Source organism: Fusarium mangiferae (genome assembly GCF_900044065.1).
Source record: "Fusarium mangiferae strain MRC7560 genome assembly, contig: FMAN_scaffold012, whole genome shotgun sequence".
NCBI lineage: Eukaryota > Fungi > Ascomycota > Sordariomycetes > Hypocreales > Nectriaceae > Fusarium > Fusarium mangiferae.
In genome coordinates, this window is record NW_024573932.1 from 503,611 (window position 1) to 525,041 (window position 21,431).

At 48.7% G+C, this 21,431-nt stretch overlaps 7 protein-coding genes across 7 annotated transcripts; 4 read left to right on the top strand and 3 right to left on the bottom strand.

The window, feature by feature from the left end:
* Window positions 1-1,351: 1,351 nt before the first annotated feature.
* Window positions 1,352-3,139, top strand: FMAN_07934 (uncharacterized protein; the record flags this gene model as incomplete). Its single annotated transcript, XM_041821347.1, has 1 exon — window positions 1,352-3,139. The coding sequence occupies one exon, from the start codon at window positions 1,352-1,354 to the stop codon at window positions 3,137-3,139; it is 1,788 nt and encodes a 595-aa protein (XP_041687136.1).
* A 798-nt stretch (window positions 3,140-3,937) lies between these two features.
* FMAN_07935 (uncharacterized protein) lies at window positions 3,938-6,894 on the top strand (the record flags this gene model as incomplete). The annotated part of the gene is made up of 2 exons (XM_041821348.1): window positions 3,938-4,108; window positions 4,156-6,894. The coding sequence occupies 2 exons, from the start codon at window positions 3,938-3,940 to the stop codon at window positions 6,892-6,894; spliced, it is 2,910 nt and encodes a 969-aa protein (XP_041687137.1).
* A 570-nt stretch (window positions 6,895-7,464) lies between these two features.
* On the top strand, window positions 7,465-8,927 carry FMAN_07936 (uncharacterized protein; the record flags this gene model as incomplete). The annotated part of the gene is made up of 3 exons (XM_041821349.1): window positions 7,465-7,591; window positions 7,643-7,703; window positions 7,754-8,927. 3 exons carry the CDS (start codon window positions 7,465-7,467, stop codon window positions 8,925-8,927), a joined length of 1,362 nt encoding a protein of 453 aa, XP_041687138.1.
* A 688-nt stretch (window positions 8,928-9,615) lies between these two features.
* On the top strand, window positions 9,616-9,996 carry FMAN_07937 (uncharacterized protein; the record flags this gene model as incomplete). The annotated part of the gene is made up of 1 exon (XM_041821350.1): window positions 9,616-9,996. The coding sequence occupies one exon, from the start codon at window positions 9,616-9,618 to the stop codon at window positions 9,994-9,996; it is 381 nt and encodes a 126-aa protein (XP_041687139.1).
* Window positions 9,997-10,248: 252 nt separating this feature from the next.
* FMAN_07938 (Thiamine thiazole synthase) lies at window positions 10,249-11,262 on the bottom strand (the record flags this gene model as incomplete). The annotated part of the gene is made up of 2 exons (XM_041821351.1): window positions 10,249-10,343; window positions 10,395-11,262. The coding sequence occupies 2 exons, from the start codon at window positions 11,260-11,262 to the stop codon at window positions 10,249-10,251; spliced, it is 963 nt and encodes a 320-aa protein (XP_041687140.1).
* Window positions 11,263-14,163: 2,901 nt separating this feature from the next.
* FMAN_07939 (uncharacterized protein) lies at window positions 14,164-14,994 on the bottom strand (the record flags this gene model as incomplete). Its single annotated transcript, XM_041821352.1, has 1 exon — window positions 14,164-14,994. One exon carries the CDS (start codon window positions 14,992-14,994, stop codon window positions 14,164-14,166), a length of 831 nt encoding a protein of 276 aa, XP_041687141.1.
* A 3,755-nt stretch (window positions 14,995-18,749) lies between these two features.
* Window positions 18,750-19,189, bottom strand: FMAN_07940 (uncharacterized protein; the record flags this gene model as incomplete). Its single annotated transcript, XM_041821353.1, has 2 exons — window positions 18,750-18,891; window positions 19,056-19,189. 2 exons carry the CDS (start codon window positions 19,187-19,189, stop codon window positions 18,750-18,752), a joined length of 276 nt encoding a protein of 91 aa, XP_041687142.1.
* Between the last annotated feature and the right edge of the window lie 2,242 nt (window positions 19,190-21,431).

Genomic DNA, 21,431 nt, shown 5'->3' on the forward strand with positions numbered 1-21,431 from the left:
AAGAAACTTGTTGACCAATACAGTGAGAGTAGTCTCGACGAGAATCACTAGCGTCTTCGGGTCGTCGTCACTTTCTTCGGACCATCGGCTGTGGAGCTTGAAAGGCCAAAGAATCCTGCAACATGGTGGATATTGGTTGGTGGACTTGACTGCGCACAAATGGGTCTGAGGTGACTCGGGAACGATGAGTTGCACCCTTTGACAGCAAGAGAACAAATCACATCTTCTTGAGCATCATCACTCGAAGCTAGCGGCGGATGGGGGCGAACAAGGCGGAGTTGATTGAGCGTTCTGAGTCTTGGCTCTCCTCGCCCTGTCAAGAAAGTCGAAGTCTCTGGGCTGAGATCAAAGCGGATAGTTGAGCCGGCCCCTACAGGTGCAGTAGTCTCTATTCATCCATGGTCGATCAAGACTGGTAGACGTCGGAGTTTGCAAGACTATTAAGCCCGAAATTATGCGGTATTTTTACGGAACATTGAGTTGGAAATGCAAACGGGAGTCTCTGCACAACCTCGGCTTCTGTGGATAATAAGACATCATGACAAGAAGAGCGTGGCGTTGTGTAGCGGGGAGTTCATCGGTCCATCTGGAAATTTTGAGGCTCGATGGTACTCCCCGTTGGTGCTGCCCCGCCTGGAAACACCAGCGACTATCGTCAGGTGATCAGACACGTGAGATCCACTTCCATGAGTGGGGTCGAAAGAAACTTGGTGGAGCCGATACCGGAAGCCGTTAGCATCAACTCTGTCTGTTGAAAAGATCCATTTCATGGCATCATACTCCAGACTATTAACCCAACAACCTCCAAGATAAAGCTATAACTGGACAAACAAGTTGCCTGCACGACTCAGCTATAAACTCTCTTTCCTTCGCTTAGCAAAATTTCCGTTTTCAAATGCTCAACATGCGATTTAATTGCCCTGTTTGGAGTTCAAAGCTCCATATTGTGATGTGCAAGCAACACGAGAAAACGCCTCCCTTTATTATAAACCCGCTTTAATGTGAAGAGATGAAGTTTCAGATCCGCCATTTTTAGCTGCTGGACCCCGTTAATATGACGGCATTACAGCGATCCCCCTATGGCAGTGGAGTTGTTGGTAGCATACATATTATAGACAATGCCGCGTCGTTTCACAGATCATGTTGTGTTTGTTTCGTCGATCGGAACGAAGGGTTCTCGCATACAGTTGTTACTGGGAACTTGGAAGAAGGGATAACAATCACTTCATTCGACAGACGGCACATCCCGTCTTTGCACCTACACAACAATCTTCTGATCAGTTTTTCACATTACAAGATCTAGTTCTTGCTTTAATACTTTTCTCACACACTGGTTGTGTTAAGTAGGACCATGGTTCCTATGATATTCTTTACAGCCTTGGCCCTGGCTGGTTTCAGTACGGCCAAATTTGTCAAAGTCGAAGATACTTCTGTCCTTCCAGTCGGATGGGAAAAGATCGACCAGGCTGTCGATCCTAGCCATACGTTGCGGCTCTCTATCGCTTTGCGACAACCTGATATCGACAACCTGAAGACGAACCTACGAAGACGCGACTGTACATCTGGGAAATACACCCAGAACCACCTCACTCAAAAAGAGGCACTTGCCCTCCGAGATCCAGATCAAAAAGATGTTGGCCAGGTACTGGGATGGCTGAAGAGTAAAGGTGTTGCAGCAAAAGCAACGCCGGACAAGGATTGGATTCATGTCAAGACAACTGTCAAAGCAGCGGAGGATCTACTCGATACCAATATTGGCTTTTACAAGTTCGAGGACCAAAAGCCTGTTCTTCGGACAAATCAATATTCGGTACCTGAGTCTGTTGCCGATGCCGTCAACTTCATTCACCCGATTGCCAACTTCATGCGACCCAAGAAGGAACTCACCACTCCCGATCCAGCTCTGACACCAAGCATGCTTGAGACCTTACAGCTCGAGAAGCGTGCCACTCCTTGCAGTCGAGCTGTTACCCCCGACTGTCTCCGTGAGCAGTACAACATCAGCTACCCTGCTTATAATGGTAGCTCTCAAGTTCGCTTCGGTATTGCTGGTTTTCTAGAGGAGAACGCCAACTACGAAGACAGCAACGACTTTCTCAGAATCTATGCAAAGCCCCTTTACGAAGCCCGTTACAACTTCTCGGTCCAGTTGATCAATGGTGCGAACAACTCGCAGGAACTTTTCGACTCAGGAAATGAGGCAGCTCTTGATGTTCAATATGGCATGGCCCTGGGCTATCCGACTAACATCACTTACTATCTTGCCGATGGTCGTGGGCCTACCTTGGACGACGACGGTGAAGAACTACCCGAGGAGTACAACGACAACGAACCCTATCTCGAATTCCTCGATTACCTTCTTGATCTCTCTGACGACGAGATCCCTCACGTCCTCTCCATCTCATATGGTGACAACGAAGTCTCAGTTCCTCGCAAGTACGCCGAGCGTGTCTGCTCCTTGTTCGGTCTTCTGACAGCACGTGGTACAACCATTGTGGCAGCTTCTGGTGATGGTGGTGCAAAGGGAGCAAGCAACTCAACCTGTCGAACCAATGACGGTAGCGACAAAGACGTTACCATGTCTGTGTTCCCCGCAACTTGTCCATGGGTCACAAGCGTTGGCGGCGTCACTTCTGGGGTCGAACCCTTTGAAGGTGCTGAGTTCAGTGGAGGCGGGTTCTCTCAGCACTTCCCTCGTGAGAAGTGGCAGGATTCTTCCATCAAGAGCTATGTCAAGGCTCTTGATGGCCATCTCGACGGCCACTATAACGCCAGCAACCGAGGAGTACCTGACATTTCGATTTCGGCCACTAGTTTCATCACTCGCTTGAAAGGACAGGCAGTTGGTCTTAGAGGCACCAGCGCGAGTGCGCCTGTCGTCGCAGCTATGCTTGCGCTCGTTAACGACGCGCGTGTTCGAAAAGGCAAAGAAGTGTTGGGCTGGCTTAATGAAGTTCTATATTCGGAGGAAGTGCAAGCAGCTCTCCAGGATGTTACCAAAGGAGAGAGCCGATCGTGCGATTTCAGAAAGGGTGGCAGCCCAGGAGGCTGGCCGGCAGCAAAGGGCTGGGATGCGATCACAGGCCTGGGAGTTCCATCTGATTTCCAGAAACTGTTTGACGTGTTGGTCGATATCTGAAGAGAGCGCAATTGTCCGTTTTCGATTCTAAATAGTGTATTTTTAATAGAATTAGTAGCCCATTGGAGATGCAAGTTGGGTGCTTGCATTAGGTGCTTTAATCGATCTTGTCGCGTGTTTCTTCTGAGGCTCACTGTCAATCAAATCGGCCATCCAATGCTGGGATCAGTGGAACCGCTGCCGTGTGATGGGCAGTTCAGCGGTCTAGCGACAGTCCCGCGTCTACAGGACCGTCAGCAGTTTCCTAAGGGCCTTTGAACTACCTAAAGACCCATCGACAGGTCCCTCAGCCCAGCCTTCTGGAAGCGCGCGTCACAATTAACAGGGACTTGGACAAAAAGTCCTGAGTTCGCGTTGTGGCAGATTTCTGGATATCTTTTTCTTTGCTCTGGCACATGTGGATTGAACAAGCAGCACAAAAAGGCACGGTTCGGGTTCAAGTTAGCTCGTAATAATCTTGTTGTTATCATTGCTTATACCGGCCATTGACGATCGCTCGACTTCGGCGCGGTCCCCTCCCGGTCGCGACCCCGGCTCTGGACCTCTTTAACTCCAAGTCACTTGCCCGCCACAACCTTACTAAGTAAACTTGAACCTCACACCACAAACAACCTCACAGACAATCACGTTCCTGGCGAAACCACCGAACCCGTACCATAATGACGACAAGCTTCTCTCGAACTTCTCTGCTATAAGCTTCACCTGTGATTCTCGTCGTCGGCTTCACGCGATCGCGGCTTAGACCCGCCTGCAATTGTATCGCGACGCGGCCGACTTTCTCTGTTCACATTGCCCACAATGCCGACTATACACGTCTCCAGAGACTCCCAGGACGAACTACAAGACATCGCCAATGGCCTGCTAAAAGCCCGCAAGGTCATCGTAGTAACCGGTGCTGGGATCAGTACAAATTCGGGCATTCCTGTGAGCTCTATCAGACACTCCAGCGCTTGCCAGATGCGCTTTGGAGTGGCTTCTTGGTACACTCAATTGTCGGTAATAGCTAATCGGACTAGGACTTTCGTTCTGAAAACGGTCTCTACTCCCTAATAAGCGCTCAATTCGACGCGGCAGCGCAACAGGCGCGTCTGAACGAAGGCTCGAGCGATGATAAATCCACCGACTTGGACATTCGCCGGCCAGCCAAGAGGAGAAGAATAGTTCACGATGTGTCTGCTAAGGTTGAGGAGGGCCCGGTCGTTATGAAGGAAGAAATAGAGGTTCAACTGGAAGATCCCGAACCGGAACAGGAAAAGATCGCAGACACAATCCAGGTCGAAGGCCACCCAGACGATGAAGAGCAGCAGGTCCGCTTAGATGGGATGCCCGTGGTCAATCCCAGGACGACCCGTTCAACAATAGCTGTGGCCCAGCCTCCGAGTTCTCCTCTATCTTCACCTCCGCCCGAGGGTCTAAATATCCCACCACCGTCAGTGTTCCGGAGGACACGGCGCAGTCACTTAGCCGATTCTACAATTCCACCAAGCTCTTCGCCTCTATCATCTCCTCCGCCCGTTTTGTTTGATCCATTCTCTTCCGGCACATCCTCAGAAGACGCCCCAAGTCGGCGCAGCAGCACATCGCCATCAGAGGTCGACGATACCCCGCCCTCAAACCCAATCAACTTATCGCAAGCAAGTTTTGGCTCTGGCAAGAACACTTTGCCTAATATGAAAGGAAAGGATATGTTCGACGCGTCAATATGGTCAGATCCTCTCCGAACATCCGTTTTCTACACATTCGCGACCACACTACGCCAGAAGGTTAGGGACGTGGAGCCTACAAGTTCACATCGTTTCATCAGTCATTTGAGAGATCGTGGCAAGCTCGTACGCTGCTACACTCAAAATATTGATCAGATCGAAGAAAAGGTTGGACTATCGACTTGCCTCCACGATGGCCCTGGAAGCCGTGGGCGCTTTTCAAGAAAGTCGACAGCCAACATAAACCAGCTCAACAGGATGGTTGATGAGGTGAATGCAATGACGGACACAAATTCTTCAGACAAGTCCCAGCAGTCGTCGGATAACGAAGCTAGCCAGCAGTCTCAATGCAGTCAGCCGAAATTTGAAAGCACGGTGCCTGCTTCTCAAGCAGAATCCGACCAATGTGCGACAGATGAAGCCCTGACCGCAGTAAAAAATCTGCGTCGCGACCTTCCAAAGTCAGGCGTGGAATGTGTTTTCCTCCATGGGTCATTGGAGCTTCTGCGATGTTTCTTGTGTGGTCGAGTATGCTCGTGGGACGACGACGAACGCCAGCTTGAGACAATGTCAGGCCAGCAGCCTGAATGCCCTCACTGTGTAGGCGCTACGGTTGCCCGAGAAGAACGCGGCAAGCGAGCACTGGGTGTCGGAAAGTTAAGGCCCGACATTGTGCTCTACGGCGAGGAGCATCCCAATGCGCACCTCATCAGCCCCATTGTGACACACGACTTGGCTCTCTGTCCCGACCTCCTATTAATCCTTGGTACTAGTTTGCGAGTCCATGGGCTGAAGGTTATGGTCAGAGAATTCGCCAAGGCAGTCCACGCAAAGGGTGGTAAAGTCGTCTTCGTTAACTACACCAAGCCCCCAGAGAGTTCATGGGGTGACGTTATTGACTATTGGGTTGAGTGGGACTGCGACGCCTGGGTATCTGATTTACAAGGCAAAATCCCCAAGCTATGGCAAACGCCCGAGCCTCCCAAACTTAAGAAGAAGCGGGAGTCTAGTGGTGTTGCCGAGGACGCTGAAAAGACGGAGACGAAACGCCCTGTTGCAGCTTACCCAGTTGCCCTCCGTGATACAAAAGCTACGGGAGCATATTGGAGCTCGAGAATAGTAAAGGAACTGCACAGAATCACTGGCCACGGTCCCCTAGAATCACCAGTTTTTACACCACCGGCCATTGTCACCACAACAGAGACGCTACCACCTGCCGACGCGCCTCTGAAGCCACCCCAAGGCAAACCTGATAGGGTCAGAACTAGAGCCCAGCGGTCGCGCAAATCTGCACCAGGTGTTCTGGAGCGAGCCAGCATGCCTCCCTCGACACTCAACCCCAATCATGGGCGAACTCTACGAAGTGCCGAGACAAGAGCACACCTCTTGGGCGATGAGATGGCGCCTCCGAATGAAATCATTACACCTGAAAGGGTGCTTCTCCACGGAAGCTCGATAGCCAGTCTAGTCAAGTCGAGAGCACGAGAGCGCAAGCGCAAGAAGATTGATGGTGAGGAAGTGTCTCTTCCCTCCAAGCGAACACTAGGTTCACTACGACTGGCTCCATTGAGGCCTCAGCCATCAGATCCCCGCGATATCATACCTTTCGACCGACTGCCAACAATGGAACTCCCTCCAGATACCCCGGAACCATTCACAGAAACTGGGCAATTGCAATCTATCTCACCAGTGATGCATCATACGGAACCGTTAATGCCTGTTTCGCATAACACGCGAAAGCAGACACATATCCGACGTAGCCAGGCATCTTTCATGCGCGGCCAGGATCTCGCTGCAAGTCCGGCGCCGCCTATACTGCCACCAGAGATGTCGCATGGACTGTTGGTGTCTTCGCATGACCGGTGCAACCTCGTTATGAAACATGTTCGCTCACAAAGGGAGGCGGATGCAGCTTTGGCGCTATCTGCGCTGAGCCAGGGCGATGCACGCCCAGTCATCGCCAAAGAATTCTCCATACCACCGTGTACGGGCGTCGGGATACGAAAGTCGGCAAGGTTGATTCACAGGTCTGGCACGCCTACGAGCACTTAGGGCAGAGGTTGTTGTCTTAGGACGGACAATTGCAAAGTTCATATACAAAGAGTCGCAGATTAGCGAGAACATCAGGGCCCAGATCCCTCGGAGCATTTATGACAAGGCGTTGGGGATGGCGGATAAGCCAAGTAGCATTACACTACAATTGATTGAATGAAAGTTGACTTTCTTTTTCCAAGACTCACTACTCACATGCTGATTAATTGTTCGCCGCGATCGGCGCATGCCAAGGTGACTCTTGAAGAATTGGAGACCCTCCCCAAGCTCTGGGTATCTCGTTTAACTGGCGTTGAGCATTCTGAATGACTCCTGTTGCTCGCCGAAGAGCGCCTTACCACGCCCTGATGCGGGTACCCACGGGGTCGGTCTCGGGTCTGGCGACTAAGGGCGTCGTTGACGTTGAAGATGTGGGGTATTCAGCTCGTACTAGACAGTATCATTTGACTCATGATAGCATGAGCCGAGAATGTATAAGTTGTCGTGTCAAGCCCATCATAGACAACGTTCAATGGGATGAACGTTCAGCCATTGTCTAGCTTCTAACTATACAAGACACACATCATCATCATGGGTTCTATTGGTCAAGGATCTTCGCAGCAGCTTCCTGTGCGGGGCAAGACTAACACCTCAGTCTTTGGGAGCGCTATCAAGAAGGAGTTTCTGTTTGATCCAGAATGGAGAAATCTTAATCACGGTATGAAAGAGTCCAAGCGGGAGTGAGACCTCAAACTGACAGGAGTTATAGGTTCCTTCGGTACATATCCTCAGGCTGTCCGAACAAAATTCCGCGAGTATCAGGATGCGAGGTAAAGACATTCGATCGCCTGATACTGATCTTTGGTCTAATAATTGTTAGTGAAGCTCGTCCTGATCCATTCATTCGCTATGAATATCCAAAAATCCTCGATGAGAACCGCGCTGCTGTCGCAAAGCTTCTCAATGCCCCAGTGGACAGCGTTGTGTTTGTCTCCAATGCCACTACCGGCGTTAACACAGTGTATCGAAACATGAAGTGGAATGAAGACGGAAAGGACGTCATCATCAGCTTCTCGACCATCTACGAAGCTTGCGGCAAGGTCGCGGATTATTATGTTGACTACTATAACGGAAAAGTGGCTCATCGTGAGATCGAGCTCACATATCCTCTAGACGACGACGAGATCATCAAGAAGTTTGAAGATACTGTCAAGAAGATCGAGTCTGAGGGTAAGCGGGTTCGTATCTGTACGTTTGATGTCGTCTCCTCTCGACCAGGTGTTGTATTCCCTTGGGAAGAAATGATCAAGGCTTGTCGCCGTCTCAACGTGCTGAGCATGGTTGATGGCGCTCAGGGCATCGGGATGGTGAAGTTGGACATCTCCGCCGCCGACCCAGACTTCTTCGTGTCCAACTGTCACAAGTGGCTTCACGTACCACGTGGATGCGCCGTCTTCTACGTGCCTCAGCGCAACCAGGCACTTATTCAAACGACACTCGCGACCAGCCACGGGTACGTGCCCAAGCTGGTGAAACGCATCACACCGCTCCCTCCCAGCTCCAAATATCCCTTCGTCATCAACTTTGAGTTTGTCGGCACGCTTGACAACTCGCCCTATCTTTGTGTAAAAGACGCTATCAAATGGCGAGAGGAAGTTCTCGGCGGAGAAGATGCCATCTTGGAGTATATCTGGGACTTGAACAAGAAAGGCAGCGAGCTAGTAGCTGAGAAGCTAGGCACGACATACATGGAGAACAGCACAGGCACGTTGCGAAATTGTGGTATGGCCAACATTGCGTTGCCCGTTTGGACTGTGGAGGGTAAAGAGGGTGAGGTTGTCATCTCAGCGGAGGAGACACAGACGGCGTTCCAGTGGATTCTGAATACGCTCATTGGTGATTACAAGACGTTTGTGGCGCTGTTTCTCCATGGGGGAAGGTTTTGGATCAGGACGAGTGCGCAGGTTTATTTGGAGATTGGGGATTATGAGTGGTTGGGTGGTGTGTTGAAGGGGGTTTGTGAGAGGGTTGGTAAGAAGGAGTATCTCAAGTAGAGTGATAGGAACTAGGTGCTTAGGGAAATGTTAGTGGCAGATGAGACTAATTCAGCAGGCTTTGATATCATGAGGTACTACAGATATAATCTAGGTGTACTCAGTACCAAATTGCAAACGATCAGGAATCTTCCCGTGAAGCAGTTGCTTCTGTAAGCGTTGCAATGTTAAAGAGCCCCTAGAGAGAAAAGCTTCAGACTTTGCAAACAGACGTAGAAGAACCCCATAAAAGAGCCCTGCATTGCACTTTTATCACTTAGTACGGTCTTTAATCCTATTGACTCGGCTAGAGTGTGTTGGTAGTCTAGATATGATGAAGGATGAAGAATCGAGGCGAAGTTTTGCTGGATCAGGATAGGATAACTCGATCCCGGCAAAACTTTGCCTTGATCTTGTACGCCCTGCAGATATTCGCAGCCCAGATCGGGTATACGGAATGACAGGCAGGGATCTGTGGGGGCTGAGGACGTCAATCAATCGCCCTGTTTGTATGAATACGCTGTACGCCTCGTGACGCTAGGCACTCAGCTTCCAGCGGCCAATCGCCCCAGCAATTCTATAAATACGGATGTTCTAGAAGCTCACCTGCCAAGAAGTTACCATCTTTACCACTCCACAGCAAGCCATCTTCTCTGCAAAGAACACGATCTCGAATAAATTCAGAAGCTTCCTTATCAACAATACCAACATGGGCAACTCGTCGTCGTCATCATCAAATCCCTCCGAGGAAGCCAAGGACAAGAAGACGCTGTATGAGCGCTTCCAAGACGGCAAAAAGAGTGTACCACTCAGCGACGAAGATATACTCAAGTACACGGGCAAGACTCGCGATGAGCTCAGCACTTGGGCTGATACTCAACCCGGCGTCGGGAAGAATCAACTTGCGGGTAGCGTAACAGCTGGACCGATTTCTGGGCTTGGAGGAGTTGCCATGGCCGATGGCCTTGGAGGCTGGGGACCGAGTTCGCATCCGAATGATAAGAACAGGGGAATGAAGTTCCCTCCTACGAGGGAGAATGAGGCCGAGGACACTACTGAGGTTACAGAAGTGGTGGAGGATAAGAAGTGATGGTGTTACACAAGCGGACGGAATGATGATATCACGACAGCGAGATTAATGACATTGCAGGCAATTATTCAATTTAGTGTTGCTTTACTTGGCTTCTCTTCTGAGTAACATTCGACTTTGGGTTCATGTTTTCCAAATTCCAGTCGCTCAGACTAAATGAATGACAAGGTTCCATGCCTCGAATGAGAGACGAGGTCCAGGATCCTGAATTCACATATTCCATTTCCTAGCTATGGCCTTCGGTGACGTCTCTTACAGATCATTCTGCTTCTTGCGAGTGTCGAAGATCTTGAGAGCTTCCTCGGCAGCCTTGAGACCACTGAGAGCCATGGCACCGAATGTAGGACCTAATGTATGTTAGATGAAGTGAATTACCACAATTGACATATTCAACTCACCCATGCGGTTGGCACCATCAACCTCGGAAAGTTCCATTCCACCAACAATAAGACCAGGAACAATCTCGCGGGTTCCCTTGACAATGGCATCCTCGGCGAGGTTCATGTCAAGACCACGCATACCACCAAGCTTCTCAATGCGCTGCATGCTGACGAGGCGCTTGACACAGAAAGCTCCCATGGGGCCATCGTGGCCAGTGGTGGAGATGATCAAAGGAGCGTTAATAGTGTTGGGGTCCATGCAAGACTGATCATCGTGGTGCATGGAAACAAGAGTCCAGTTGGTGACGACACCGGCAATGCGGACTCCCTCCTCGGAAGGTCGGGTGATTAGATCCTCAACACAAGTGGCATTGAAGAGCTTGATGTTGGGCATCTGAAGAACCTTGGACATGATGGTCGAGGTGAAGAGGGCGGCGTGCTTGACAACGACGTAGTTGCCCTCATCTTCATAAGGAACACCGACCTCGCGGAGGAAAGCATCAGCAGGCTTGCGCATGATCATGGCGGAGAAGAGCTGTCCACCGAGCCAAGCACCACCACCAGGAGACACAGAAGCCTCGATAATGGCGATCTTGAGATCGGGACGCTTCTTGCCAAGGATGTAGGCAGCGCTGAGACCGCACGAACCAGCACCAATGATAACAATGTCAGACTCGGCATAGTTATCAAGGTCCTGGAAGTAGCGACGGGTCATAGCGCGGGAGACCTGGCTCTCACGGATGGGAGCAAACTTGAAGTCATCCCACTGACCGAGCATCTCCTCAACGGTCTTGGTGTTGATGTTCTTGCTCATGACGGGGAGCTTGGTAGATGTAGCAAGCTCTGCAGAGCGAGAGGGAGGGGAGACAGCAGCGGGAGGGGCCATTTTGATCTTGGGCCTGTTGTTGTTAGAGTCTAGTGGTCAATGGGGGAGATGACATGATCCTTTCGCTGGTATTATCCAGATCAAGTTTTGCCGTATAATCTCAGCCACATCCCCCTATCATCAACACGACCAGTCTGGACTGGTCATGTTGATGAGAAAAGAATGGGCACCGGCTCATGCATGATACTTTACCTGAGAGGTCCCAATCAGGTCTGGACAAGACTACCGCTGAAAGGCTCCATGGCTGCTAAGGTAGCTTAGGAGGGCCGTACAGGTTATGATATCTAGCATATCATATGTGTCAGAGCAGCCCTTTCATACAAGTTAGATACAAACCTTGGGTTTTCTTCGAGTTTCTTGGGTCGAGCCGATGAATGGATGAAGAGGAAAGGAAGAAGAGTTGGGAATGGAACGACCTTGACCTTTTTATGCCCGCAGGTGAGGGGTAAAAGTAGCCCGTTGATATCATGACGGAGCAAAGCGGCCGATGCTGGCCAACAGAATGCAATGCCGAGTATTACCTACTGCAGACGCGTGTTTTTGATAGGTGAGTGTGTGGGGGTCTCTTGTTAAGTCGAAGATGACTGCCGGGGTTGCACATCATGAGCAATATCCCCTCCATCATATCATGTATCATGATGTCAACTCAGTCACCTCAATTGGCTTTCGATTCATCCCCAATCACTCATCTCGCACCTACTGGCTAATAAAGTACCTCATACAATAGAAATATTGAGCAAAATGCAAAGACAATTGCAGCTGTTGAGCATGTGAATGTCCTTCGAGGTGGGGGGGATCATCAGTTCCACTGAATGCGGCTTTTAACCGGCCATGACATGACAGAATGAACATGTCAACAACCCACTCCTCTTTAACTTTGTTGCTGCATCGGAGGTGTAATGCCGAGTCGAATGGTTCTTTGGTCAGCCAATCACCAAGTGTGTAATTATCTAGCTCATTGGCGAGGTTCAGGGTTCCAGTGCTGACACGGCACTGAGCTGCATCACCAAATAATCTGACAAGACCAGGATGGCAGAGTTCATGATATGAAGTTAGGGTCGGCTGTATGAGCTGAATACGTATTGAATGAGTGCAAAGTACCACGATTTATCGTAAACATTCACAAGCAGTCTTGGTTTCTCTTGACTTGCATCGTTACATCCATGAGCGATATGTATATCACCATGCACAGGGGAGACATCGGCTGTATTCATTTGCCTCGCAACAGGTGGCATGATCTTTCTCCAAGCGAGCCGACTGCACTCATAACTACCCTCGCCTTGCAGCTTGGATATCTGATAGCATTCATATTACCATACTGCATTTCGTCCAGATAAGAGTGCCATCGACATGGCTAACAGGAAACGTCGAAGGAGTAGTTATATCTGCCAATTCCACTTTTCAACATGTAGTGTCCGCAGTACTCCGTGGCCTTAATCGTCAACTTCTTATTCTCCTCCTTCATTTCCATTCTGCAGTCGCACATTGCGAGTACCAGTACGCACAGCTTGGCATCGTTTCGAACTCCCGTGAGGCTCAGCATTTCGTACTCCAATTGATGGATGATGCTCAGATTAGAATTGTCGTATATTGGCAGAGTTCCTCTAGGAATAGATACAACAAGCTTGTGCTCGGGGAATTTGAGCAGTGGCGATATGGATCGTCTTTCGATCTCGAGGCTGTCGCCCTCGAAGCAGGCCAGGATTCTGTATTCCATGTAGTTGACGCCATCTTGAACGAGCAGTTCTCCACGACAATTATCAAGGTTCTGTCGCAGGCGGCTGTTTTAGTTCGGGTCTTGAAGGGCTACAAGACGCTGTGCGATGTTGTTTGCATCGTAGACTCCAGACAAGTCTTTCAACCAAACCGCAACAATCATGATTCCCTTGCCCCTCTCTCGATAAGGTGTTTCCTCCAGTTTAAAGCCCTCTCCCATGATCTGAAGAATGAGACGAATGGTGTTCTAATAGACTCCCAAGATAGATGGTCCTCAGCGGCCTGCCAGAAGTTTTCGTCAGATATGTAACAACAAGGTCGAATACTGTTGAAGCTGATGGAGTGCTGGCTAGCAAAGTCACAGTTCTTGTCGTGGCATTCTACGCGAAATCCTATCAGTGCATCTATGGCCTCTGGCCATTTGCGCGGGTAGCTCATGTTGGAGAAAGGAGGTTATTGCTTTGGCTTCGGTTGTGAGTGTTGATCGTTTTCAAGTTATCATTTATGGGGAGAAAAGAGAACTTCATCTGTTAGGTTAGGAGGTTCGCACAGCACCGGTGACTCTGCAGGACGTAATGACACAATCACGTGGTTTTGTTAATAACCAACAGGTCAATGAAAACAAATTTATTTATAAAAACGAGCCTTCCAAGGGTAATATATATATATTTCGAGAAGTTGGATAAGTGACTTCATCAACTTCTAGTGAATATCAACGGCAAGGTAGAAACTCATCAACTTTGGCACCAGATTTGTATAACACGTCAGAAGCTTTAATACAACGACAATTTGTTATCCAAGTGTTCGTTTCATTTGACAATTTCATGCCTGATACCATGGGCTCCCGCAGCTAGACGTTCTCATGTTTCTAAAGCTAATGGCATCTTCATTTCCTCCATGTTTGGCATAGTTCAGGATATCGATCCCGACAGAGCTGTCTCCTCAAAGCTACTAGGATATGAATGACTTATCAGATGCTGGAGTTCATGCAGTGGTCGAGAACGAATGCAATGGTCTTCATTTATGACAACATGAGGCTCGATTACATATCACAGTGTCACTCAGTGATCCATTAGTTGTCTTGACTCGACATCAATTGCAGTAGCTACATTTCATCTTGTGTTTTATATGTAGCACAATTCTTCTTCTATCAATACAGCCGGCCATCGCTATACAAGCTGTTCTTTATTGTTCCATCTTCTCCAAGTGTTGGCCGGTTGTGTTGAGTGATGTTGCATCATTCCATCCTCTAGTTCGAAATGGCACTCTTGATAACCATTGCGAAAGATCATCTTCTGTTATCCCATCTCTAAGAGGACGTCCACAGATTGCCCGAACAAGAAGGTGATACTGCTCGTAAACCAGAATTTCGGTACGGCGAGATAGCTCAGACGCCAACTCTTTAGTAATTTCACCTTTTCCGATAACGCCTTCCAGCTCAACTTCTGCAGACATCAACTCAGACAAGAGCTTTGGCTTCTCAATGGTAAGTTCTGATATCAGTATCGGCTCAGCTTTGCTATCCTTTCCTCCAAAAGTTGCAAGTATCCTATTTTCGGATGCTGGGATGCCATCCGTAATAAAGATCTCGTCATTATGGAAATACAGCTGTCTTGTTTCCTCGTCGGGTGTGGCTGGGCAGTCCACATAGCCCAGGGACTTTGCAATACTTTCCGCATCATAAACTGCTCGGTCTTTCAACCAGATTGCTATAATCAGGACGCGGGAAGCTGCCTTTTTGATCAAATAGTCTCGTTGTTCGATGGCGCTCTCCCAGGATCGAAAAAGCGAGGTGAAGGGGCTCGGGGCTTGTTTTCGGGATAGATGATTTGCGGCGGCTTCTATGAAGTCATGTTCGTTGTCGGGTGTGTTGCATTCAGTGGTTAAGCTACTACTGCCCTTCGTTCCCAGCTGTGTCTGCTGTTTGCTGGCATATCTAGGGTCAGAGTCGTGGCATTCCACACGAAAACCGATTAGCACACTAATGGGCTCTATGGGATCAAGGTGAGGCGTCATCGTTAAAGTGTGAGGGCTTCCTTCTGCATGTTGTCTCATGTTTCTTCTCAGGCTCTCTGAAGAGACCCGGACTATTTATATGGCAGATTAAAGGCATTCACTTAATACAAAACAGGCACCAAGAAGTATTAACCTACTAAGATCCAAACTTGAACCTGGAAGTGACTGATGCATATGAACACGGAGGAGGCGAGGGTATAGTTTACCCAGCCTTTGTAGGTCATCTACTCACAGCTTGAAATGATGCACACTTAGTTCGCAGCAAGTACATATGAGTAAGGAAATCAGAAATATGCGCATCTCCTTTATAAGAGTTGAGTATTATAAAGAGGAAAATATGTAGTGTTTGGCAAAGGCTCGGGTTGTAAGTTAGGCAAAACAGTAGGGTTTTGATCTTGAGCTCCAGCCTATCAAACAGTGAGATAGTGACGGGAAGGTCTTACCAGAGGCCTTCACTATCTTTCCCTAAGACTGTTGTACAGTTTGAGTTACCATTTAGCTTTAATTCTCGCGTAATGTCCAGGCCAGGGGTCATGTGAAGGAGAGTTCCAAGAGGCACCAGACATTCACTCATAACTAAATCGCAAGACCAAGCTGTACCTCTCATAGGCAACAGCCTTATGACTAAGACTAACTTAGTACTAGTCATTTGTTGATACTTTATGTGCCGCCTAGTTTAAGAATGGTAAAGGGACTTGTATTCACTCCGACCCAGACTTCAATCCTGTGAAGCAGTACCTGGAAGATTGCGGTAAAGGGGTTTTTATAGCTGCCGAAGGGCAACCCAAGATTCACCTCTTTCTTTCTTTCTTTAATGATAACTCTTTCATCTATGTTTGTGTCGCGTCATACCAGCCTCATTGCTTGTTCATGCGAGCTTCAGCTCATGGCTTCACAGATGTCAGGGTTGCAACAGAGGTCAAGTGAGAACACACAAGGGTTAATATCGATAGACCAAAACGGTATTCTTGAGTCATATTATCAAGTTAACTCTTTAGTTTACAGGCATTAAAGTGTTGCACAAAGTCTGTTGTGAACCAGAGCCTGTCAGTTTAGGTAATTACTCTCCAGTCATGGAGAGCAAACATGCAACAATGGGGCAAACTCTACACGTACTGCACTGATGATATTACGTCTAAAAATATGTTGGATTACATCTCTTTCTTCTTTTTTGTCTGTCAAGAGTATAAATTACGCATAAGAAAGCTCATATCGACGATGTCCTTCTTTAGAACCTACCCTATTGCAAGAGCAAGTCAGACAAATGTAGCTCTATATGGACAACTATACACAAACTCGTATACAATTCGGTCGCATTAAGATACTTAGACATACATGGAGGTCTATATCTTTTTCGTTGATGTTTGACGGAGCTGTCACCTAGCATTTGCCTAGTTCCTATCTATAACTGTTATGTGTGGCCTTTGTCAGGGACGCGCGATAATGGCTTCAGAAACAGTAGTTAAAAGGTAGCACGTCTTCAAACAAATCAGTCTATTAACTCTGGTTAGCTAAAGGTATAGCTTGTACGTCTAAACAACCCTCGGAGGTTGACTATCTAGCAGCTGGCATTCATGAGGATGCCATTGGAGAAGGACACATAGAACGGGATCGAGACACGACAATCACTGCATATTGTTTTTTCATACTGTTGGATTGTTATACATGCTTTCATGTATTCATTCAATGCGACTACAAGCTCTCTTATGGGACATCTCAAGCGGCTTCAACAGCCCCCTCTCACTAACTTCGTCAAGCGGCCGAGCATCACAGCCTCACAACTTCACGGCCTCGTTTCCACTGCAAACAACAGACATACACATTATTCAAGGAGACTTGAACTACCCTACGGTGTTCTCACCGTGTCTAGACAATTTCGATAACAGTCAGCGATGGTGATGTACCGGGTCCACAGTCACAGCCCCTTACTGTTCTCAATCTCACCAGCTTCACGCTCTCGCTCTCGTATTCACGCTTAAGGTTAGGCCTAAGTCAGACTATTGAGCAACACATTCCTGAGCATATGCTCGTCGACAGAAACAGCCACACCGCCAAAGAGCCTCAACATGACATCCAAGTGTGCATGGTGACTGACGAATGATGCTCTCTACATCTGTAACAGATGCATGACACCTGCATAGCATGCTCTACGTTTCGTGCCTCATTTCTTCTGCTTAAGTGTCGAGTCGAGACTCGTCAACTCTGTAGCGGTGAACAATTGAATGCCTCATCAACAGACGCTCACAAAACAACGTTCACCACGTCTTCCGCAGCGCAGATGCAGGTATCTCTGGTTTGGGAAGTTGACTGCGGACGCAGTAGCATCGCTCTCAAGAGAGGGGAAGAGTCATGTGCGCATCAAGCAGAGTCCTCAACAAGAGTAAAAAACCTGCCCATTTGGTGATTGCGCATTTGCCTTCGTTCCATGTGTGAGGCTATAGAACGAACAGGATGCCCTCCTTTCTGCTGTTGAGATGGCGGTGAGCGAAGTCGTTGCATTGTGGACAACCCAATCACAAACGATAGCACGCAATGTCTCACACTGAGGTTGGATCTGCGAGGTTTGATCTTGGAGTATCCTCTTCTCATTTGCATATGGCGAGTGATGCACATGATGCCTACCTACATTGAAAGGAACCGGGTTTGAAGATTCGACGAGGGGTTAACCTGAGAGACTTGGAGTAACCCCATTGAGAAGTGCAGACTAATTGGGAGACTCGGCAGGCAAAGAATGCAAGTCTGACCATGCAGCCTCGTTCTGTAGATCAGGGCAGATCGAGCATTGCATCCGCCCCATTCGTGCAGTAACTTAGGGTAGCAACACATCCATCCAGTGATCTGATGATTTCGGTCATGTACATTAGATCGAGACTGTTTGGAGTCCATCACAGTACTAAACTCTGTTCAAAATTAGTTTCCCTAGTACACAGACAGGCATACGATAATTAACGCATCATAATGACCTGGAGGCTAGGGAAGCGAAATAACAGACCCGATCTCAGCGGATACCCCAGTTGACACTCCCGTGTCTCACCAGACTCCAGATGCCGCCCACAAGGCAAGACAAGACAAGACAAGAGCAGAGTCAGGCAGGTACTGTAGGTAGGCAGGACCGGGAGGGGGCAGCACGGGTCACGGATAGATGATGCCAAGCAAGATTGACGGTCCTGTCGGCCTCTCTTCCTCATCCCCGTCCCCGTCAGCATCCCCTATATCCGTAACCAGCGGTATCCCCTCCGTCGCCGCACAGCACAGCACAGTATGTACAGTAGGGGACAATATGCAGCAGCCTCAAAAGAGAAATACCGTCAATGCACTCTTCCCGCCCCGGACCAAGGTCCTTAGTCCCGCGTAGCGGCATCCAATATCTCCGCTAGACCACATGGCCGTCCCCATTCAGAAGCCTCACCTGAGCCCAGCCTTGTCCATCAGAGCAGTAGCGTGCGGTGGGAGTTCTCTCTTCTCCACAGTCCGATGTGATATGGGTTTTTTCTTGATACTGTAAGGGCGCGATGGCATTAAAACAAAAGAGACAACAACGGGCTTAGACTAACTGCGACAGATCGGCACGCCATGCGAAATTACCGGGATCTCCACACGGATGTAAGCCTATAGGCTTGGGTTCTAATATGCAGACCATACGTAGATGAACATGGTTCTTTTGCTGCAGCTTTTGCTTTTTCGAGAGCTAAAGGCTCATGATTGCTTTTTATTTTTTTTTCTTACTGGGCGCGCTCAGGCCCCCCAGCGGTCATTCAGGATGAGCAGTCTGTTTTCCATTTGCGTTTGACTCGCGTTGAATGTCGGTCTGAAGGATGCACTGTCAAAGCACGATTGAGTTCGTCCAGAAGGATGGCATCCTTGCCCTTGTAGAGCCTCAACATTTCGTTCACCAGCCTGTCAGGAAGTAGATACGATGATATTGCTCAAACTCGCCAAGACGAAAGATTACGGATCAGACATGGCTACCTACCTTAGACTATCTTCTTGTTGCTGCCCAATCATTGACTGGGAGGCTCCTTGTCAACAGTTGGCAGCTACAGAGCAAGGAAGCCCCTTACAGCAAATGCTCTATAATTGGTCTTGACCGTTCAGAAATATCGTATTCGTCTTGCTGCCCTGTACCTGCGGGGAGTTGTCCAAAGGCCAGGACTACACCCACAACGTGCTTTGAAAACATCAAGATGATATTCATTGTAAAATTCACAGCAACTCGGTTTGAGATGAACCAGGTCGGTCTTGAGAGCCTGAGAACATTAAAACTTGATAGTCAGATCACCTGGCCGGGTTTGAGGCACAGAGATATGGATGTAAGCGAGCATACATGCATACAGGAACAGTGTCAACGAGCCCCGTTAGAACTCGGTGTATTCATTCAACGTTGGGTTTCATCACGTCAAGGCTTCCCTAGCCGTTCAATACATTACATATTGCCTTCAGGCCGTTCATGTCTAAGTATCACTTCTCAAAAGCATATCATATTCATCTTCATATACCACATGGAAAAGGATAAATCAAGATAGATCACCAAACTGCTATAGTGTCCACTATCAACGAAACAGTTCGAGATTACCGAGAATCAAGAGGTAACAACCCTACACAATCTCCTGTGCTTGTCTCATCTGAAGTTGGGATGCAAGTCAAGATCGTACCTTGCACCAAAGATAATAATTAAGATACGTCATTTCGGAAAATCTCCTGTTTAGAAACTACACAAGCAATTCGCAACGCCCGGAGAAAGCGACTGTTTGCTTTTGTCATTCTTACGATGAAGGACACATACTTGCCACAAGCAAATCCAAAGTTGACTTCGTGAATCCTTAATTTTGACAGGTTATAGGGGTGCACTGTGGATATGTAATATTCGATATATCAGAATGACTGCTAGGTGGACTGGGGCGATAGGGCCGGCGATCGATAGCCACGCGACATTAGACGTTTTATGGTTCATCTGCCTATGGTCAATTGGGTAATGGACGCGCTTCACAGTGGCTTAAGAGCCGGGGCCCCATTAGCTTAACAGGGGTCGGCTTAACCACACAGCTCATAACCTGGCGCGATCAAGCCAACTGAGGAACTTTGTCAGATCATTGTTGCCTACAGATCCCTCAAATCAGATCAGGTATCATTTCACTGGGGTGGACAGCTGCATACCCGACAACAGGGAGTTGAGGGCCTGGCTACCTGAACAGCTTTTCCCGAGGCTGTGGTCGCGTAAGTTCATCCCTTGTTAGCCCCTGCAAGGAGGCATTGTATCGCTGAGCTATTGAGTTCATTCTCCCTCAATCTCCTGATATAGAAACTCGGTACAAGTATTCCATTATCCTGGTTGCGTCTCGTCGGCAAGGGGGATGATTGGAGTTAAGTCTGTCAACTAACGACTAGAGCTCGATGACTAAAAACAAGCTTGAATCACCAACGCCGAACTGGAAACACTCCCCTCGGATGTGTGCTGTAAACCACAATCCCATCGTTTCGCGGGAGGCTTCACATGTCGTACAGTACGACATGGGAGACTGCTGAGTGACTCGCCATAGGAGGGGGGCGTGTGATAGACGTTGTAGTAGCGAGACTTTGCTCCAATGTGGGCTCTGGACAGAGCTAGGATCTGGATCTTGAACAGCATCGCCCCTCCACGGGAGGCTACATGTACATCCTATGTACCACCAATAGAGTTGTCGGGCATGGCCGGCCTTTGAAGGGATTGAGATGGTTATCCAATCACTTCTCGGTGCGAAAGTCCAGTAGCTCAGTTCACTGCTTTTTCTTTTTCCTTCGCCGACTCTGTTGCGGGCTGGACCGTCACCGAAAAACGCGGGCAAGGTTGTTGCTTTTGGCTGCGGTCATCACGTCGAACTTCCAGATTTCGGGCCCCCGGTTTCACCAGCGGTCTAGTGTTTCTGGGTACCATTGACCGCAGTGCGAAACCAATACTTTGACAGTATTGTCTCTCACGCACGCGTAAGTAACGAGCTTGGTGTTGGGGTCAGCTTCCATGAATCAGTCCAGGGTAGCTCTGTAGGAGACGGAGCTGCAAGAGGTTGTACAACCTTGGTTGGGGTTGAAGCAGTAACAATTGCATCAACATGATTTTGGGTGAGAGATTTGAGCATGAACGGATCAAAGACCCGAACACCTCTAGCATTCGCTCGCGGGCCATCAGTGAGTTACAATAGATTGATAGATGCAACGGCCAAAAATACCAGCATCTGAGACACACACACACACACACACACAAGTCTATTACGCCCGGTAGGCCACTGCCCAGAGGGCTCTATAAGCTAAAAATACATACATTACACCAGTATTTGCCTTGATCTCGCCAAGCCCTTGCAGTTCTTGTCTTGTTCTTTCCAGCCTGATTGTCGTTTGTCGTCTTGATCCCCGTGGTTATTAGTAGTAGCAAGTCAACTTGAAGCCCAGTTTCCTCCAAGTGT